The 20546-nt window shown below is 52.4% G+C and overlaps 3 gene segments (V, D, J or C); all 3 read left to right on the top strand.

Moving 5' to 3' along the window:
* The first annotated feature begins 3765 nt into the window (after positions 1 to 3765).
* On the top strand, positions 3766 to 8617 carry LOC105823248. The segment is given in 3 exon segments: positions 3766 to 3826; positions 3972 to 4240; positions 8522 to 8617. Coding segments are annotated over 3 exon segments (411 nt in total).
* A 403-nt stretch (positions 8618 to 9020) lies between these two features.
* On the top strand, positions 9021 to 9988 carry LOC105823249. The segment is given in 3 exon segments: positions 9021 to 9105; positions 9224 to 9556; positions 9963 to 9988. Coding segments are annotated over 3 exon segments (405 nt in total).
* Positions 9989 to 15041: 5053 nt separating this feature from the next.
* LOC105823251 lies at positions 15042 to 19990 on the top strand. The segment is given in 3 exon segments: positions 15042 to 15115; positions 15257 to 15582; positions 19934 to 19990. Coding segments are annotated over 3 exon segments (429 nt in total).
* Positions 19991 to 20546: the final 556 nt, after the last annotated feature.

Genomic DNA, 20546 nt, shown 5'->3' on the forward strand with positions numbered 1-20546 from the left:
ACGAGGGTCTCAGGTGTAGCAAGGACAGAACAAACCTTTGCAAAAGGCGTGTAAATCTCATTATAAAAGGCATGCAGGTCGCACACCCCATGGGTCTACCCTGGGATCACCTGTGGGAGCTTGACATAAATGCAGGTCTCTGCTCCCATCCCCAGCCCCGCACACGGAGGAGCCCGCTGGGTTCTAGGCTCAGAGAGCAGCACAGCTCACACCCCTGTGTGACCTGCCGCACAGCCTTCCCGCTCTGGGACCTGGGAACATTTAGGAAACTTTTCTCGTCTTTGAGATTCATTTTGAGCAACATCCACCACGTGAATAATGCCCCTTCCACCAACCAGAGTGACCGTACAGACTTCATGGTTCCCCCCATGGCAGCTGGGAGGTAGTAACGTGTCCTTCCTTTCATGGGAGGTGCTCAGATGCTCCAAAGAACTGGACCCTGCACATTCCAGCTGCTGAGGAGGGGTGACTCTCAGTGCCCATGTTCCACACGCCGATGCCTGTGTCTGCCCAGATCTCCAACAGACCTGGCCCTGCGTGCACACTGGATCCAAATACTAAAACATGGCGGAGCCCTGGAATGTTCTCCCGACGTCTGCATGGGGCCAGCCACCATGGACCGTATTGTGAAGGGGAAGGGAGAGTTAAGCCGCTGAGGGGAAGAAGGATAATCATGTACTGTTGTCCAACCTCCTGAATCGCGCCGTTTCTGGCCGTGCTCTGTGACAGGGTCACTGAACTCAGCTTCTGCATCGGGGTGCATCGTGTGCAGCTGCAGCGTGGGAGTCTGCAAGTGCAGGTCCCGCATCAGGCGAACACAGCAAATGCAGCGCATCTGCGTGTATCTACCGCCACCTTCCAGGGTAAACCTTGCAGGACGGTGACAATAAATCAAATGGATTCAGAAGCCAACCCTGGGCTGGGGTCGGTCACTCACACCCATAATCTGAGCACTCTGAGAGGCCAAGGAGGGAGGATCTTTTGACCCAAGAGCTTAAGGTTGCAGAGAGCTGTGATGATGCCACTGCACTCTACTCTGGCCAGCATAGTGAGACCCTGTCTCAAAAAAACAGAACAAAACCAAATAAAAAAAGCAGCCTCAACCCGTGAGTCTGTTAGTCTGTAACAGTGATACGGGTCTATGTCATTCCCTACCTCAGGATGTGACATGTTATTTTATACATTTATAGGTAGAATGGAAATGGGGAAGAATCAAAGTTTGTTGCATGCACAAAGGCCCGGTGGCACGTGTGCTGGTGTTTGCAGCCACACAGGGTCTGTCGCAACTGCCCAGCGCCTGTCCAGACCACACCGGCTTCCGTAGAACTCAGTGCTCCCAGCACATCATCCTTCCTGGGACAATGACGGAGCTCAGGATGCCCTGACCAGCTGTGGGCTCAGAGGCAGAGCCCTGGGGTCTCCCCATGGCCTGGACCCCTCTCCTGCCCTCCCTCCTCACTCCATGCGCAGGGGCTGCTGTGTCCCTGCCCCCAGGATCAGCCTCCATGGGACCCCGGGCCTGGCCCGACCCTGAGCTCAGCCCAGGGGATGCTGCAGGGAGGACCCTGAGGATGAGCCCACCCTCCCCTGAGCCTGCAGGCCCCGTGGTCTCCTGAATACTGAGCTGCCCCAGTAGAGGGAGCCATGAGACCCTGCCCCACCTGCTCAGGAGAGAGGGGAGCAGGCACAGAGCAGAGAGAATCAGGGGGACCAGGCCCTGCAGAGCCACAGTGGCCCCCCGTCCCCACGCACTCTTCAGCTCTCTCCTGGGCACAACCCCGCTGACCCCAGCAGCTGCAGGCCCGGGGGGCCCCTCACGATGGCCAAGGCCAGGACGGGGGATGGCAGTGAGATGCGGGGACACAGCCATGTGGCCACCATCCCCCACATCTCCTCCCTGCCCACCCTGGTCCAGCTCTGCCCCCAAAGCCCAGCGTCTGAGCTCAGGACACCTGGGTCAACCCTGGATATGCCCCAGTTTTGCTGCGTTCCACTGGGCAATGTGGTCTCTGGGCCTCAACCTGTCTGCTGTGAAATAGGGAGGCTCATTCTACCCCCAAGAAATGATTTTTCTTTCCGCATTAAATGGTACGAATTCCACAGAGTGGTTTAATGACTCACGAGAGACGCAGCAGGAGTCCCAGTGAGCGGCACAGCCTGAGGGTCCTGTCCGTCCCCTGCGGGATCCAGGGAAGGGGCTCAGCACAGAGCATGTTCCCTCATGATGGGAACGGGCTTCCCAGGTCAGGGTGAGCAGGAGACTCCCCGTTTCATCAGAACCCCAGGCTGCGACAGTGTAGAAACGCTCTCAGCACACCCACTGTGGGTGATGAAATAGAATAATCACGTCAGAGAGTAATGAGGATGATGATGACAATGATGATGACTACGTAAGTGCACGACTGAGCTCTAGTGACACAAACATCAAAGGGTCCCAGTGGATTGGTGCTGCTCTCACTGGGAGGGTGGATAGTGAGTTCGGTTCCTAAATACGGAGGGAGTCTGGGTCACTACAGGGTGGCACAGATGCTTCTCCGGACCTTGGCACTTTGCAGAAGAGCCACAGCCGGTCCTGCGCTGCCTTTCCTCTGTGAAACACCCGGGATCAGAGAAGGAAATTTCCACACTCACAGGGTTACAGAACCCGCACCTGCCCCACCTCCCTGCACACCGCACATGGACCTCTGTGTGCAGGCCGGGGCAGGGCAGGGGGTCACACTGCCACAGAGTGAGGCTGGACTGACTGGTCCCCACCCACCAGGTGACAGGTGCTGTGGGGGGACCTGGATTAGGGAAGCTCCTGCTCTGAGTCTCCTCCACCAGCAGGGGGCGGCAGAGCTGCAGCTGCAGCAGCAGGAGACAGGCTGGGGCTGCCCAGGTGGGGCCTGTCCTTGGTGCAGTGGCAGGATCCTCTTGGGTGGAGGGACCACTGACCACTCCCCTCCAGACCTCACACCCTGTGCAGAGACAGTGGCCCTGGGACCCTCCCAATGACCATGGGGCCTAAGGTGGGATCCTCAGTCAGGTGTGGATTTCCTGTGCTGTTTCCAAGTTTACATAAGACATTGATGAGAATGAAATGAACAATGGAAGAGCTGAGGGTGACAACTGCTAGTCCACTGTGGGGGCGGGGATGTCACAGAAGGAGCCACAGCGTGTGCGCAATGAGACCAGGAGCTATGACGCATCCTCAAAGGCAGGCGGTTGTTCAACAAGCAGACGACCCTGCACTGAATGATTCACTGTGATCCTAACAACAGAGACCGGCATTTGGATGAAATGACCAGGTGGGACCTCACTGAGTCTGGGGACCCAAAGGGGAGATGGAGGAGGAGGAAGAGGATGGTCTGGGACCCCTTATGCTGGGTCAGGTGTGGTCAGTTATCTCACAGCACCCAGCGCAGCCCAATGGCCAGGCTCCTGGAAGGGACACGGCCCTGCCGAGCCTGGCCCAGGACAGACCACAGCCAGGAGGGTTGGGATAGGAGTCCTGGGGTCAGTCCCCAGGAAGGTGAATGTGACCTCAGGCCTTGGAGGCCGAGGCAGATTTGCTGACCTGAGAAGCACATGGAGGAAGCTGGGGCCCCACCCCTTCCTGCTCAGTCCCTGTGCTGCCCCCACAGCTGGGTGAGGCATGTCCCCCAAGGAGGAGGCCCAGGGGACGTGAATTTGCGTAAACACCAAACACTCCCTGCCCCACAGGGCCTGGGAAGGAATAAGAGAGGCCTGGGGGAGCCCAGCTGTGCTGTGGGCTCAGAGGCAGAGCTCCGGGGTCTCACCATGGCCTGGACCCCTCTCCTGCTCCCCCTCCTCACTCTCTGCACAGGTGCTGCCCCAGGCTCAGCACCCACAGCACCAGGGGTCAGCCTGGCCCCGACCTTCAGCTCAGCACAGGGGATGCTGCAGGGTGTGGGGCCCTCTGGGAACGAGACCCTCACCCTCAGACTCACCTCTGCTGTCCTCTCTTGCAGGTTCTGTGGCCTCTCAGCTGACTCAGGTGCCTGCAGTGTCTGTGGCCTTGGGACAGACGGCCAGGATCACCTGCCAGGGAGACAGCTTAAGTAGCTACTATCCAAACTGGTACCAGCAGAAGCCGGGCCAGGCCCCTGTGCTGGTCATCTATGGTAACAGCAACCGGCCCTCAGGGATCCCTGAGCGATTCTCAAGCTCTGACTCAGGGACCACGGCCACCCTGACCATCAGCGGGGCCCAGGCCGGGGACGAGGCTGACTATTACTGCGGCTCCTATGCAGGAAGTGACACTAGCCACAGTGGTCCAAGTTCACAGGGAAGTGAGACCAAAACTCCTGTGAGCTCACTCAGACACCTCATTAATAATCTCAGGGTCTCATTTGCTTTATTCTTTGGTATCATTTTACTTGGAAATAATTACATGTTTAAAGAAAATTTGAAAAGAATAGCATAAAAGATTCGTGAATAACCTAGTCCCAGAATCACCAACTGTTAACATTTTGTGATAAATGGTTTTTATCCTTTCTCTCTGTGTATGTCTATCTATACATATCTATAGGCATATATTTTTGTGTATGTATATCACGTATGCAGCATATATGTATTTGTCTATGTGTCTGTACATGTTTTTCACGTGTATATACACACACACAAATGCACACAAAATTTGTTTATTTTCTGAATCGTTTGAAAGAGTGTAGGATCAATAAAGCCACTAGGACTTTACACTTTTTGGGGAAATACCATCCTGTTCCATAAATTGCACCACTTTAAGCTGTATGAGTCAGTGGCCGTGAGTGTATCGATAGGCGAGTGCCGCGCTCAGTGCTCGGCAATCCCAGAAGCACCTCACCCGCTACCTGCCACACCCGGTTTCCCACGTCCCTGAGCCCTGCCACCCACACTCTGTGTCTAAGGACGTGCCCATGGTGGGCATGGCCCACATGTGGGTCATACACTAGGTGGCCCTTTGGACCTGGCGTCTCTCACTTGGCGCAATGTTTGAGGTTCGTCTCATCGCGGCGTTGGTCACAACTTCATTCGTGTTTACAAGAGAACGGTGTTCCGTGCACAGATCTCCATAGTGGGTTGTCTAGTACCAGCTGGCTGGCGCTCGCTCGTGCCTGACGTGTCTTCTTCCATCACAGTCCAGGGCAGAGAACCCTTGGAGGTTTGATGACATGGAAATGCTACCGTCCCCCCACTGCACACCAACAAATAAAAACATAATATTCACTGTTAGGAACAATGTTTGGAGACAGCGAAATCCTAACTCTGCTCCCATCCTGGGGCCTCCGAGGAACCGCCCTTGAGGCGCATCGTCCCTGCTCCCCTCCCGCTGTCTGCACACGCAGGGGACGAGCTGCAGGAGCAGGGAGGGGCCGCGGCCTCAGCCTCAGCTTCTCCAGAGCAGCAGGAGTGGCCGTGCCCGCCACTGGCTCTGTCTCTGTCTTCCCCTGTCTCACGATCAAGGCCAGCCCGGTGCAGAGCGGAGAGTACAGGTGAGAGTCTGGGTCAGACACACCTGGATGGCACATCTCGGCTTTCAGATCACACCAGTGCTGTCGGAATCTTGTCGCTGTCAGCTTCTTCAGAAATGAGCTGGGCACTTTGACCTTACAATAAAGGGAAGAACGGGGAAGGGTGAGTGCAGAGGGCTGGGCGCAGGACTCAGCTTTCGTGAGCACACGGTGCTGTCGTGGTGCCCACGCTGCCTGCTCTGCCTGGCCTGGCCTCGTGCAGAGAGGTGTGTGTCACCCCCTGTCGAGAACCAACCTGCTCAGGAGTGAGCCAGGACTCAGCCTCCCTGCCAGGAGGGCAGAGGACCCAACACCCACCTTCCGCTCCGACAGCTCCACTTGCTCCTTCCAATGTCACTCCTCCCCCACCCTGCTCCAGCCTCAGGGCACCCACATTCCTACAGGGCTTCTCCGGTGGCTGTCACTGCAGATGCGGGAAGGAGCTGTCTCGGGACTAAGGCAGTTAACACTTGTCAATCTGCTTCCCTGTCTCCACGTCTGTGATGCTCTCTCTACTGTGTTTCCGACATTCTGTGTGTAAACGTGTATCCTAAACTCTCCCTGCGGTTTAGCGGAGTTTCAGGAGGGTCACACTCAGGTGTGTTCACCCACATTCAGTGCAGTAACTTGATTCCCCCAGGTGCATTTTCTGTGTCCAACAGGCTGTTTGGACATGAGTCTCCTGTGGTGCCATGATGTGAATCTGGCACCCATGATGGGCAGAGAGAAATTTGTTCTTGCAATTGCTGTTGTGCAGCCTGAGAAAAATGAGTGGAAAAAATTTTATGAGAGACTCTTCAGGGAACGAATTGCCATTGTCGAGATTTTATTAATAATTGAGCAGTCACTGAAGCCTGGAGAGGGCTCTGGAAGCACTTCTGCCAACACAAGAAAATTGGTGACAATGAACCTTGTGTGATTTCCATCTCTGTTATTCAAATTCACTGAGTTGCTTGAAACTCGGATTGTAGCTTTCGTTAGGCTCAGTCAGTTATTCTGCCATTATTTCTCTTTCTGCATCTTTCCCCTTGGAGATTCAATAACATGGACAGCAGGCATCATACAGTCATCCCACGAATCACTGCTCCTTTTTTCTGTTTTGAGGAGATTTTTTCTGTCTGTTTCCCTTTGACTAGTTTCTCTTGCTATGGCTTCACAGGCCCTAATGTTTTCTTCTGCAATGTCTCATCCAGTTTTGGTAGCGAGTGGTGGGTGTGATTTCAGTTTGTTGTTTCTCTAGCATCTCCACTTTATCTTCTTTTATATCATTTATTATTTTTGGAAACTTTCTTGCCATTCATTTCAACAGTGTTTTCCCTTATTTCTTGGGATACTTTTATACTAGCTGCTCTAAAGCCTTTTTCAGATAATGCCAACTGTGTCGTCTCTGGGTAATCATCTGTCCATTGTCTCTCACATGTCACTTCAAGTTTTCCTGCTTTTTAGAATGTCAAGTGACTTTTGGTTCTATCCTCAACATATGCAATATTATGTCTTCAAGCATTGGGATCTTTACATCCTATGTTGATGGTTGTGTTTGCAGAAACTACTAAGGGGGTTCAGGTCGTAAGGTCCAAACCATCTTCTGTGGATGAGGTTGTCCATATAACTATGATTTATATTAATATATAAATATAAAAACCTTTGTCCTGCTATTTACATCCGTGCTGGGTGTGCACCACTGCGTGTTCTAGGTGGGATCTGAATTGTGATTCACCTGTGAATTTTATTCTCAAAGTCTCTCGCATCCCCAGATCCGTGCCTGCTCAGTGTGGGGCTGAAGCCAGAATGCATACTCGAGTCACACAGTTGCTTCCTGAGCTCATCCCTGTCCACACTCTCTTGGTGTGTCCAGTCCCTGGTTGATGTCTTGTTGGTCCTCTGGTCCCAACGTTGCAACTCTACTTCCCTTGCAGAGCAGGAACTTCCTTAATGAGCCAGTTACAGGGGCCCAGTGGCCCGAGGAGAGGAGAAACGTGCCACAGGGGTCTGTGCTTCCCTCATGGGAGAACAGCCCTTGAAATAAGAAGAAAATTTCCTGTTACCTCCACTGTCACTGTAGCCACCCCATAGACTACCTGGGAGTCTGGGATATGGAGAAAGAGAGAGAAAAACTATAGGCAAAGAAAACGTGCATCTCCCCAGCTCACTGTGGGCACCAGGAGTTTCCTTTCCCATCGCCCAGCCTGACCAAGAGGGCACGTGTGGACTCCTTTCTGTCCTCAGGGCTGTGTCCCTTCAGGTTTGGGGCTGCCTTGAGCCCAGGGTGGGGCACACAGAGAAACACTGGGGGTCTCATACTGATTCTGCGGTATTTGAAATGCTGGTGCCATTTGCATGTGTGTTCCTTGTCCTGGTCCTCGAATAGCTGCTCTGTGCACTGGCTGTGGTTTATAGGTGAACCCAGGAGGGGAGACAGGGTCCTGTGTGTCACAGTATTGAGACGGGACTTGAACTCATCAGCAGTCAGTTTAATTTAGAATATGAGAGGAGTTTCATCATTGGCAAGGGGGAAAACAAGAGAAGCTGAACACGTTGAGAAATTTTGAGGGAATAAACACACACACATGTTCATGGAACGTCGGGGCCTCCTCACCCTCCCAGCGGGGAGAGAGGTCAGCTGTGTGGTGCCCGAGGGTGTCCTGAGATGGGGAGACTGAGAAAGCAGCAAACAAACATCCCAGTGACCCTAAAAATCGAATCACAGTAAAATGTTATTAAATCTTTCAATAAGTCAGAGATTCATGGTGACTATCACTGTTGTCACACAGTAATGTCTGTCACCAACTTGCCCTGTCTCACACTTGGGCACATCTCCCTGGCACATGGACGGTGCAGAGTGGACTTGGTGGTCCTCATTTCTCAGGCTGAGAACTGGAGACCCAGAAGGGAAAAGTCCCCTGCTCACACGTGGCAATGTCAGAATTCAGAGCAGCAGACTCAAAGTCAGGGTGGTGGCACGTTCTGCAACTCCTGATCCCTCTGCGGGATTCCTCCCCCACGTGCCCATGGACGCTCCCTGGGGTTTGCAGGTGGGTGGCCTGGGGGTGACTGATGTGCTTGAGGGATTCGATGCTGCAGATGCTTCAGCACAAAGGGTGGGGGTGGGGTGGGGACAGGGATAAGCTGGGGAGACCTGAGACCAACAGCACAGCAGGTGTTTCCACTGCGAGGGTGGTCCCATGTCCTAACAGTAGAGAGACCCAGGAGATGGGGGCCGAGCAGAGGGCACTACAGGGCGTGCACCAAGCCTGGGAGGGCCACAGAGACATAGTCACTTCACAGCAGAGACACTGAAAGACCAGGAGCTCACCAGGCTGAGGGACTTCAGCAGATCTATCTCTCCCACGCAAACCAGGTACAAAGAAATCAAGTTCCTCTCATCAGAATAAACAAACTGTGAGTTTCGAGGCCCTCAGCTGAGCCCTGCTGTGCAGGGACCCAGAAGTCCCTGAGTGCAGGCCCAGGGCAGGGCTTGCATGGAGGCCCCTCCTCTGAGCAGGGATAAGAGAGGCTGGAGCAGGCCCAGCGCTGGTCTCAGGGCAGCGCTCTGGGGGCGTCTCCACCATGGCCTGGGCCCTGCTCCTCCTCTCCCTCCTCACTCAGGGCACAGGTGACACTTCCGCGGAAGGGGCCTCGGGGATCTCTGGGCTGACCCTTGGTCTCCTGCTCCTCAGGCTCCCCTGGGGCCCCGCACGGACTCACCAGACTGTGTTTCTCCCTCTTTTCAGGGTCCGGGGCCCAGTCTGCCCTCACCCAGCCTTCCTCCGTGTCCGGGAATCCGGGACAGTCGGTCACCATCTCCTGTGCTGGAACCAGCAGTGACATTGGGAAGTATAACTATGTCTCCTGGTACCAACAGCACCCGGGCACGGCCCCCAAACTCCTGATTTATAATGTGAATACTCGGGCCTCGGGGATCCCTGATCGCTTCTCTGGCTCCAAGTCCGGCAACACGGCCTCCCTGACCATCTCAGGGCTCCTCGCTGAGGACGAGGCTGACTATCACTGCAGCTCGTACAGGAGTGGTAACGCTCTCCACGGTGGTGCAAGTGCCTGGGGAAGTGAGACCAAAACCCGCCCTGAGCTCACAGCCCCTCCTGCTCAGAAGATGCTTCCCCTCCCTGTGCAGAGGGGGCTGCAGGCCACACGCCTGGGGATCCGCTCCTCTCCCAGCCCCTCCTGCCCCTCCCTGAAGTCCAGCCTGCTCTCTGGTGGATCATCTAGGACGATGGCAGCTCCCTCTTCCCTGTGTGACGTGGTCCCAGATGTGCAACTATGCCCAGCTCTGCAAAGGCGGGGGCTCTGCGACAAGGAGCTGCCTGCTGGGTGCAGCCCCTGCTGTTTGGGGGAATCCTCACCCTAAATGCCTCCCCGTCTCCCACGCCATGAGGACCAGCCTGGAGAGGAGTCATTAGGGAAGTTTCCAGAAACGCCGTCTTACCCAACCCGGTTTCCGCCACGCTCTAGTGAAGGTGGCCTCCCTGCTGGGTTGATGCTCGGCAGGTCTGTACTGAAGCAGTCACCTTGTGACAAGATCTGAAGGTGTTTTCAGGGGATTGAAAACAAAGAGGAAGATGTCACTTTTTTTCTTCTTGTCCTTTCTCTTTGCTCCAAAACCTCAGGCTGCTGCGCCGGGGAGAGTTTGGGTGACACAGTCTGTGCTTTCTCAGCATCGCCCCTCCCCTCTCAGCACTGAACCCCTGTTCCGCAAACACCCACAAGTGCACTGTGTCCCCATAGGATGGAGAGTCCAAATGGCCCCACGGGAAAGAGTCACCTGGAGTGACCCCTGCCCTGTTGACATTGAGCACATCTAATCTCTACAGGGACAGTCATTTTCTGGTTGGAATCCTGCTTACTCTTCCGAGACAATCAATTCTAACAACACTGAGACATGTCCTCGATTCAATATTGAAATTTTCTGGAATTTTTTGAGCTCATTTTTAAACATGGCCATTACTATAGTTTAGATTTCACAGACTTCAATTAAACCGAGTACATTAAAAATAAAGCACATCCATTGTCTACTGCTGCACCGACATTATTCCTAAAACAGTATGTCAGGGAAAAAATATTTGGGACCTATTAGTTTGGTGCCCCAAGAACTTGAGAGCAGCTGGTGCCACGGTCCTGGCTCAGGGTTGCTCCTGAAGCTGCAGCCAAGCTGTCAGGGGGGGCTGCATTCAGAGGCCAAGCAGGGGGCCAGGCCCTGGTCTGAGGGGACCAGCCATTGTCCCTGACCTCTTTGGCAGACATAGGTGAGCTCAAGGAAAGGGAGAGCTCCCACCGGGGGCAGCATCCCTGAGTCAGACGGAAGGGTCCATGGGGCCCTGGGGCTGCCCCCAGCCTGTCTGGAACGACAGAGAGAAAGGAATTCACAACAGGAACAGGACAGAGGACCCTGCCCAGGGACCTGAGCCATCTTGACCGCTCCATCACTTGGGCTGTCAAGCAACTCAGAGGTAAACCCTAAATTGAGTTTTCCTGGAAGAAATTTCAACTGGGCCTGTCTTCAAACTTCTCCTTTCCACATTGTCTTCTTAATAACTCTGAATTTTGTTAATTTGTTTCTTTGTTTTATTTCCCCCAGGCTAGCTGGGCCCCATGTCTTGCAAATCTCATGCTGTTGTGAAACCCAGTAACTATTTCTCTTTATCAGAGCATTTTAAATTTAAACAAATTTCTTGGTCTTTCTATGTGTAATTGATCAAAGCTCAGACACCGTATAGAGAGTCTTCACCAAATGCATTTCTAGGCTCTGCACTCACTGTAACTGCAGCTGCTCATCTGTGCAGTGCAGGGTGAGGAGAGTGTTTACTCTCTTGAAATAGCCTCGGCAACAGCCCTACCCTCCCTGCTACTATGGAAATGGCTGGGCTTTCTGTCCACCTCTGATATGCTCCTGCTCTCTCCCTGTTTTTTCTATGGAATATGCAGCTGCGTTTATAATCCTTCTTGTGTTCTGGTAGGATGAGACAATTTTTTCATGGGTAACAACCAGACAGTAGTTCCAGAGATGGTCAGAAGTCACTATCACAACTCTTCCTGGGTCAAAATATCAAATATGGTCTCTGATTACAGTAACCTGGAACTTGCAGTTTAAGCAATTTAGTCCCTGTTACTTGTGGGCAGATTCATGCGTCTGTGGGTGACAATCTGAGCAAGGTCACTTCTGTGTCCATGCACGGATCCTTCCCTGCCCCTGTCCGCACACTCAGTCCCAAATCCATGGCCCTGGAGCATCGCATGGGTGACCTTTTAAGATCACATTGGTGATACAAAGAAAATGGAGAATATCACAATTTGCCTGCTGAGCATAATGTAAAAACATCTGGACAAGTTTTGACACAATTTGGGAGATAGAGTGGATAATAAAAATTGGCAAGTTACCTCTTCTGGGATCGATGCTATCTCATTTCTGTAAATCTCGATGGAACAAAAATCTCAGAACATGAGGAAATAGACTCAAGTCCAAAGTGACTCTTGCCTGTTTGTTCCCCATTAACTGTGTTGTCCAAACACTATGTGGGTGCAGCTGACAGGGCACTCAGCAAGCAGCTGCAGGCGGATTCTCTGGTTGTCTTAGCGTCCTGGAGCAGGGACGGAAGCATCCCCTCTATGCCTGCTGGTCCCGCGTGTGCAGACAGCAGCGCATGTCCCCGCTGACGCGCCAGGAGGGCTGTGCAGCCCTGGCCTTGCCGTGACGGGCAGCTGTCCGCAGGACGAGACCAGCTGCTCCCTAACACAGGTGCACGGGCCTCCCCCCCTCGCTGGGATCTTGCTTCCTGCCAGACACATTTCTGAAAAGGTGCGCCACCTGTCACCTCCTTATTCAGAGCCGCGTGTCCCGCTGCTGCTGGCGTGGGACCTCATGGGCCCTTCTCACCCCGAGCGATTTCCCTTCCACAAAGCTCACATGCTATTTCCTGCACCCACAGGGGATAAAGAAGACCGTGCACAGCGTGGAGATGGGAAGGCTCCAGGATCAGCCTGTCATAGTGGGGGAGGTGTCTGTCTTCTTTCAGCCCTGGGGTGACTCTGCCCCACCTGTGCACCCCTGGGTAGCTTGACTCTTGACCAAGGCCTCAACTTCCACTTTTTTCATACTCATTTTCCGATGCACAAAGACTCACTGTGCTGTCGGTGCCATCGTATAGCTGGTGCACCCGTCTCCCAGCCAGCAGCCTCCCCTGGAGGTGAGCCAGGGGTTCTCAACTGAAGTTGTCTCACGAAGGGGTGTCTGAAAGTTACACCCACAACTGCCACCCCCAGAGCAAATGAGCACCTGGTGCAGGGGACACAAGCCCTGCTCCCTGGCCGCCAAGCTGGACACACCCTGGGTGCAGTTGTCATTCAGAGCTCCCTACAGGAGTAGGCTGCAGCCAGACTTCACCTCTGTGCCTTCCCCACCCTCTTCTTCATTCTCCTTTTCTGCTTTCTATGGAGAACATTCCTCAGTAAATCACATAGGCCCATGTTCTTGTCTCTAGCCCTGCTTCCTAGAGACTGTGCATGGGATGGAGGGAAGGGTGAGGCCCTGTCCTGGTGCTCCATGTCTACGTTCGTCACATTCGCCATTTCTAGTACGTGTTTCCCGGGACATCCCAGGCATTATTCATGACAAGGCTAGAGGACATTCCATGCACGTGCTTGTGTGGCAAGTCATCATTTGCAAGAACACAGAATTCCCCCTTGTTCCTGGTGTGAGGACGTCTCACTGTGCATCTCCTTCCCTCCTACCAAGGGCACCCTCAACCCACAAGGAGACCTCAAGGTCAGGTAGGTAAACACTGCACTTCTGCGTAACCATTGCCAGGTTTCTTTATTTTCACATCGTCACGTTGACGCTCAAGGCAAGAATTGGAAGCCGTAGTTTAACACGCATGTGGGAGATTCATCTTCTTTTGACTCTACTGTTTCTGATGAGGACTTATCTTCATTGATTGGGACATATTATCCTCTTCAAACAATATAATTGTTGGTATTTTAAATTTCATTTTCTGTATCAACTATGGCTCTTTTCCATACACTGCCAAGATACACCATGGCGACTGCTTATGAAATTCAATTCATGGGCATTTAAATTATTTCTTTGATGATATCAAGAGAGTGCACACACAATGACCCCACATCAAACTCACACGTGATGCTGAAACTTATTTGCTCCGTGTCTTTCAATATTAGCAAATAAACTAGGATCTTTGACTTTTCCAAACACCCGGATCACAACAGGGAGGGCAGGTGAAACTCCACAGAAGTGCTTTTATTATTAACAGCCACGGGTAAATCAGACCTGGAGACCCACCCGCACTTGATGTGGATGATATTCAGATGAGATTTCGGTCTCACGGTGGATGTTGAGTTAGTGAAGGATTTGGGGCGGGTGGGTGGGGGTGCGTGTATTTCACAAGTGAGAAAGACCTGATTCTGGGGAGTCCACAGGGAGGAAGGATATTGGGGAATTGTGTCCCCCTGAGATTCATATGATGAAGCTCCTACCCACAGTATGGAACTGAATTTGGACACGGGGTCTGTAAAGAGGCGATTAAGTGAAATTAGAACATTGCAGGAGGTGGGGGGGTCCCCTGATCCAATTGGCAGGTGTCTTCTTAAGGAGAGATAATGTGGACACACAGAAATGAGACAGCAGAGATGACCATACAGAGGAGAGACCCTGTGAGGACACAGCAAGAAGGTCGCCCCCTGCAAGCCAAGGACAGAGGCCTCAGGAGAAAGCAACATACAGACGCCATTATGTTGGATTCCAGCTTCGGAACTGCCAGAGAATATGTTTTGCTGCTTAGGCCACTGGGTCTTTGGTACTCTGTGATGGCAGCACTAGCAAGGGACATCTAGAGAGACCCTGAGCCCTGGGATGAGGGAGAGGAAGAGTTGTGGCTCAGGTGGGGGCAGGGCAGGGAGGGCTGGAAGGCCAGGCTCCCAGGTGAGTCTCCTGGAGGGACTCTGACTCCACTCTCTGCTGCGTGGAGGACCTGGGGAAAAACGTTTCACCTTCCAACATTGATCCCTAATGAAGGTTGGGCCTTGGGCATAGGGCTCCTAGTTCTCCTCACACACCATGAAAATCTTTTCAATGTTACAATTATAAGTCCCTCACCAAAGTATGTTAAGTACTCAGAACTAGTCATTGCGCATGATCTAGTGACACATATAGGGTGACATTCCTCCCGTGGGCACCAGGGGCCACTGTGGGCCTTGGTTTGGGGACCTGAATAGCTCCAAGTCCCCTGGAGCAGTTCAGGAGCAAAAGGCATGACTGATGCTTCCTTCCAGGCCCTTCTATTAGGTGAAATCCACTCTCCATTCCTGATAAACACTTGGCCCTTTAATGAACTTGAGAAATTACCAGCGTGAGGCTCTCAGGCTCAGAGCTTAGACATCTCTAACACTTTGGAAAATAAACAAGGATTTGCATGCTCTGCTCAGGAGAAAACCACCCACAAGGCACAAGAGGGAAGGGAGCAAATTTGCATGAAGAGACTCCCTTTGATAAGAGAGCCCTGCAGGTCCCTCCCCACCTGCGGGCTCAGAGGCAGAGCTCTGGAGTCTCACCATGGCCTGGACCTCTCTCCTGCTCCCCCTCCTCACTCTCTGCACAGGTGTGGTCCCAGCCTCAGCCCCCACAGGACCCCGATTTCGGCCTGCCCTGATCCATGAGCTCAGCCCCGCACAGCCTCAGGGTGCGACCCCCTGGGAATGGGTCCTTCATCTTCAAGCCCCCCTCCTGTCCTCTCTTGCAGGTTTTGTGGCCTCTGATGAGCTGACACAGCCGCACTCGGTGTCAGTGTCCCCAGGACAGACGGCCAAGATCACCTGCTCTGGAGATTCACTGGCGAAAAAATATGCTTCCTGGCTCCAGCAGAAACCAGGCCAATCCCCTGTGCTGGTGATCTATAAAGATAGTGAGCGGCCCTCAGGGATCCCTGAGAGGTTCTCTGGGTCCAGCTCAGGGACAACAGTCACCTTGACCATCACTGGGGCTCAGGTTGAAGATGAAGCTGACTATTACTGTCAGTCACGGGACAGCAGTGGTACTCATCCCACAGTGACACAGGCAGATGGGGAAGTGAGACACAAACTTTTGCCCCGTCTATGTCACCCTCTCCCTCCAGCCCAAGGATATCTGTGGACACAGCCATGAGCAGGGCTGGTCATGGTCATCTGGACCTGAGACCCCCAGGCTGCCCGTCCCTCCAGCCCTCCAGGCAGGCTCTGCAGAGGGTGCGTCAGGGCTGGATTTGGAGCTGGCGGGACCAGACTGTCCTGTTGCCCAGGGTGTGAGCTGTGGATAGAGGGTCTGAGTGGAAGGACAGGCAGAGGGTGACATCCGTGCAGGCATGAAAAGCCCAGAGGGACAGGGGAACTCTCAGCCCTCAGTTCAATGCACTCAGTGTCGTGTCTCCTGGAAGAAGCCTCCTCCTTTGCAGCTGAGACCTCCAGCCCAGTGGAGCAGAAGGCGGGGGAGGGGACATAACATGGTTGCTAGTGGATCACTGAGGACATCAGTGAGTGGAGCCACTGCAATCCACCCAAGTTCCTGGACCCATGGATGCTGGCTGTGGGGACAAAGTGTCACATACTGGGCTCTGACTTACAGCATGTGCCCCATCCTGGAAGACATGGCCCCAACCACACATCAGAGACCCCCTGCAGTACCCTAACAGTGGGGGCACTCTGTAGTGCCCAGGTAATAATTGAGGCAGAAGCACCGTTGCCAAGGAAGTCAGTCTCCCTCTGGAGCAAATGTCGGTTCTGGTGAGAAGAAAGAATTTTCCCTGCCATGAGGGACGAGGACTCATGAAACTGATCTCAAGCAGGCACCTGCTGTTTCCCACAGAGAATGGGACCACACGGAGAGCAGCGTGGTCTCTGCTGTTGGCAGATGGTCCCTCCACAGTGGCTATCACCAGGCCAGCTCCAAGGCGTGGCCATCCACATTACTCAGCCCATGGACAACCTCTGTCCCTGCCACCAGGGCACTTTGTAACTGAGCCCGTCGGCAGTAACTGCAGGGGCTGGAGAAGGAGTTTGTCTGGTGTCCACACAGCCACCATCCTGTCCGTGTGACTGTTAAAATCATGTCCTTCTGTGGTCAGACTCCGGTGAATATTTATGTAGCAGACAAGTGTCCTCGTGCTCCTTGCCCACTGCTGGAGCTCTATTCACATGTTTATCCTCCAGACATATTTCTCATCAATACTCTGATTGTGTTTCTGAAGGCCCTGACCGTGCATCGGGAACCTCTGCCCATGTCTCTTTCTGGGTGAAATGAACCGGGCTCACTGCTCGATGTCTCACCTTACTGGGAGAACTTCCCTCCACCAGTGCTATCAGGATGTCCCAGAGTGGACATGCAGTAATAAAACTGTCTATTGTCAGTGGCGGCCACATACTGTGCAGAAACCTCTGTCGACCAAGCTGAGCTGTGTCTTCCTCCATCGGCTGGTCCCAGGGAGCTCCCAGGAGGCCCAGGCTGTGGCTGGGAGAGTCAAGGGTGGGCAGGATGGGTCAGATCATCACCATCTGGGCCACGTCTTTATGCCAGTTCCTTGTGCCTCGTGGTCACTCAGTTCTCAAATGCAGCGGGAGCTGCTGTGAGTGCCCAGGCTGTGGCTGGTGGGTCAGGCCACACCCAGGCCATAGGCAGCTCAGGTCCACGGGGAGCTCCGTGGCCCACAGTGCATCACACAGCCTCGGCCGTGGCCCGGTCCCCTCGTTAGTCTGCCTCAAGCAGAGCTTTCTGCTCACACAGAGAAGAATGAGAATCAGGGCTGCCCCTCTACTTCAGGTTTAGGGACAGCAGGATTAACTAGACCCACCCATGATCTTGCCAAACCATTCTCATGACGTCTGTAGCTCAGCTGTGTGTCCTGGTGACCACACCCACAGTGCCTGTGGCAACAAAATGCCACTACGTGGCCCCTGCCAGCCCTGGATCTCTGCAGCCACAGTCTTGGTGCCCAATTCAGGTTTCAGAACCACAATGAGAAATCTATTTTTAGGTTGAGAAGTGGAAACGTTTATTATTTTAATTATAGAAATTTTATAAGACAATTATGCGGAGATATTTTAACATATTTTACGAAGAGTGAAAGAGCTTTTTTTCAATAAGCAAGAAATTGCCCTCCTTTGAGCATTGAATTAACCACCAAATGCATGACCCATTGTGACCTTGTTCACCATGTCCTATAATCATTCATTCAAGATTTGAACAATTCTAAGCCCTGTTCTTAAGCTATAGATGAGCTGTGCAATGTAAGAGACACAGCACCGTCAATATTGGGGGACGTCACAGCTAAGGGACGTTGAAATCTACAAAGAAATACAGCCCGAAATGCAGAATCAGTGGCACAGGTGTGTCGGAATCTCTTGTGTCTATGAAAGGGAGAATTTATGACGGATACGAGAAAACTGTTGGTGACACGGTACACGGTATTTTATCTGTGTGATGTCAAAAATCTGGATTTGTTGGAATTATGAAACAAGAGACTGACGTTCTTCTCACCGATTCCTTCCACTGTACAGTTTGTGTTGCAAACCTCTGTGCTCAGGTTTCCCCAGCAGACTGGACTGAGAGCCTCGAGATGCAGATGCTGAAATCCTTCAGCCCGTGTCTGTACCTGCTGTGTAGGCACCTGCTGGAAGGAATAGAAGACGATGGACAGCGTGACCCTGAGCTTCCTCCCAGCGCTCACTGGGGACTCGCACAGGAGTTTACAAAGGTTCACAGGGTGTTAACTGCAATTCAGGGTTTTCTTGAATCAAAAGGAACCCTTGTCAGAGACTCAATAGTTAAACATCAAAACATGATACTGATTTTTCTCCAATATCCACTAAATTTAAGTATCAAGTAAACACAGAGGTTATTTGTGATCATGAGAGGATTGAGAATTTATATAAAAATGGAAACTTTTCATAATACAAATCATAATTTTACACACTATCCTACCACGAAAAAATATGTAGAGTATTTTCATTGTAATCATGGTATTGGATAAATTAGGTCCAAACGCTGCACTAATTTTGGGAGAACACTTTGCTGGGATTGATAAGTTCACAGTTGCTGCTCAGCGTATGCAGTTGTCCACTGATTTCAATGTTAACAGACTGAGTTGTAGCATTTTTGAAAGTGGTGTGCTTTTCAATCCAGTTCAATCAACTCTTGCAGAAAACATGAGCCACTTTTGTCATCGTAGATGCAAATATTGAAGGGAAAGGGTATTTTGGTGGTCAGTTCAGTTACCGGAAAATTTTTAAGTATGATGGAATATATAAAAATAAATATATATAAATCTACCTTATCAACCATAAATTTTATGAAATCTAAATTAATATGAAGTATTTTCTGAGGAAATTTTATATCTAAGTTGAGATGTGCTATTACTATGTAGCACAGTTAGAATTTCAAAGATGTATTATTGAAAATGGAATATATATAAAAATGATACTTCACTTACATATGTAAATAATATTTTCAACATTTTGCATTAAATAAATAAATTACTTTAATTAATTTTCTTTTTTTTTTTTGAGACAGTCTTGCTCTGTCACCCAGGTAGAGTACAGCGGCATCCTTGTAGCTCACTGCAACTTCCAACTCCCGGGCTCAGCGATCCTCCTGCCTCAGCCCCCGAGTAGCTGGGACTACAGGCAGCCGCCACCACACCCAGCTAATTCTTCTATTTTTTGTAGAGTTGGGGTCTCGCTCTTGCTCAGGCTGGTCTGGAACTCCTGACCTAAAGTGATCCTCCCGCCTCAGCCTCCCATACTGCTGGGTTTATGGGTGTGAGCCACTGTGCTTGGCCCTCTTATTAATTTTCTTTTTTTAAATTTTTCCAATAAGTAGTATTTGGACATTCCTAGGAAGCTCACTTCCTGCTGTTCTTGTGCAGCACTGGAATGGACTGCCCTTAGGTGAGAAGGGATTTGTCACCAGCAGGGGCAGCAGTGCCACAGTGGGGAAGGCCCTGGGAAAGGCTGAACCTGCCCAGGTGAGACCTGAGGAGGAGACATGTGCTGGGGGGAGTCAACAGGTATTGAGGTCCCTTCCCCAGACTGGCAGGTTAGGACAGTTCATTCCGTCCCTGAGATGCAGCAGACACATTCTGAGTGTCACACTCAGACCTGGCTCTGAGCAAACTGATGGAGACACCAGGTACTAATGAGCCCGTAGGAAATGCATCGGAGACGTTCCTGCTGTGGCCCAGGAAGCAGAGCTTGAGGGTGTCCCCACCATAGCCCGGAACCCTCTCCTGTGCACTCTCTGCACAGCTGCCGCCTCCTGTGCCCTGCTCGCGGGCTCAGCCCCCACCAGTCCTTCGCTAGGCCTGGCCCTGACCCTTAGGCTGGGGACACTGTATGGGGATCTCCGTGGGAATGAGCCCCTGGTCTCTGACAGCCTCTGTGTCCCATTGCAGGCTCTGTGTCCTCTCAGGGTGCTCAGGGCCATGGTGCAGACAGTCCTCAGCTGCTGAGGATGGGACAGGGACGTCTCTGTTCTGACTTGGTACCTGGGGAATCCAGGCTGGTGCCAACAGTGGGCTGTCAGTGTAGTGACAAACACCTTGTGCAGTGCTGAGCGATGGTTTCATAACAGTCAGAACACAGGACCCCTGACCTTCATCAGGGGACGGACTGAGGATGAGGTCACATGGGGGTGACAACAAACTGGCCTATGACATGGACAAAGGGAGACTGAGACACACATGCTGTTGTCCCTTGCCTGGCTCACACGATCCCCCTTCATTAAGAACTATGCTTGGAATTGGGGTCAGGAGACCAGAATCAATGTTGACATTGGCCTCCCTCCCTCTCCCTCCCTCTCTCTCTGACACTGAAGCCTTTATCCGCCATCTGCTGTGACGCACACGCAACGCTGACTTGTAAGCGTTCCCTCAAGGATCTCAGGACTTGGAGTGACACCTGCCGCACCTCCAGGTGTCATCAAGCGTCTACACCATGGGCCCCCCACCCTGCTCTCCCCTTACCCAGATCCCCATCAGATCATGGCCAGGCCCAAATCCACACCCC

This window comes from Propithecus coquereli, unplaced genomic scaffold, assembly GCF_000956105.1.
Source record: "Propithecus coquereli isolate 6110/MARCELLA unplaced genomic scaffold, Pcoq_1.0 Scaffold663, whole genome shotgun sequence".
NCBI classification, from domain to species: Eukaryota; Metazoa; Chordata; class Mammalia; order Primates; family Indriidae; genus Propithecus; species Propithecus coquereli.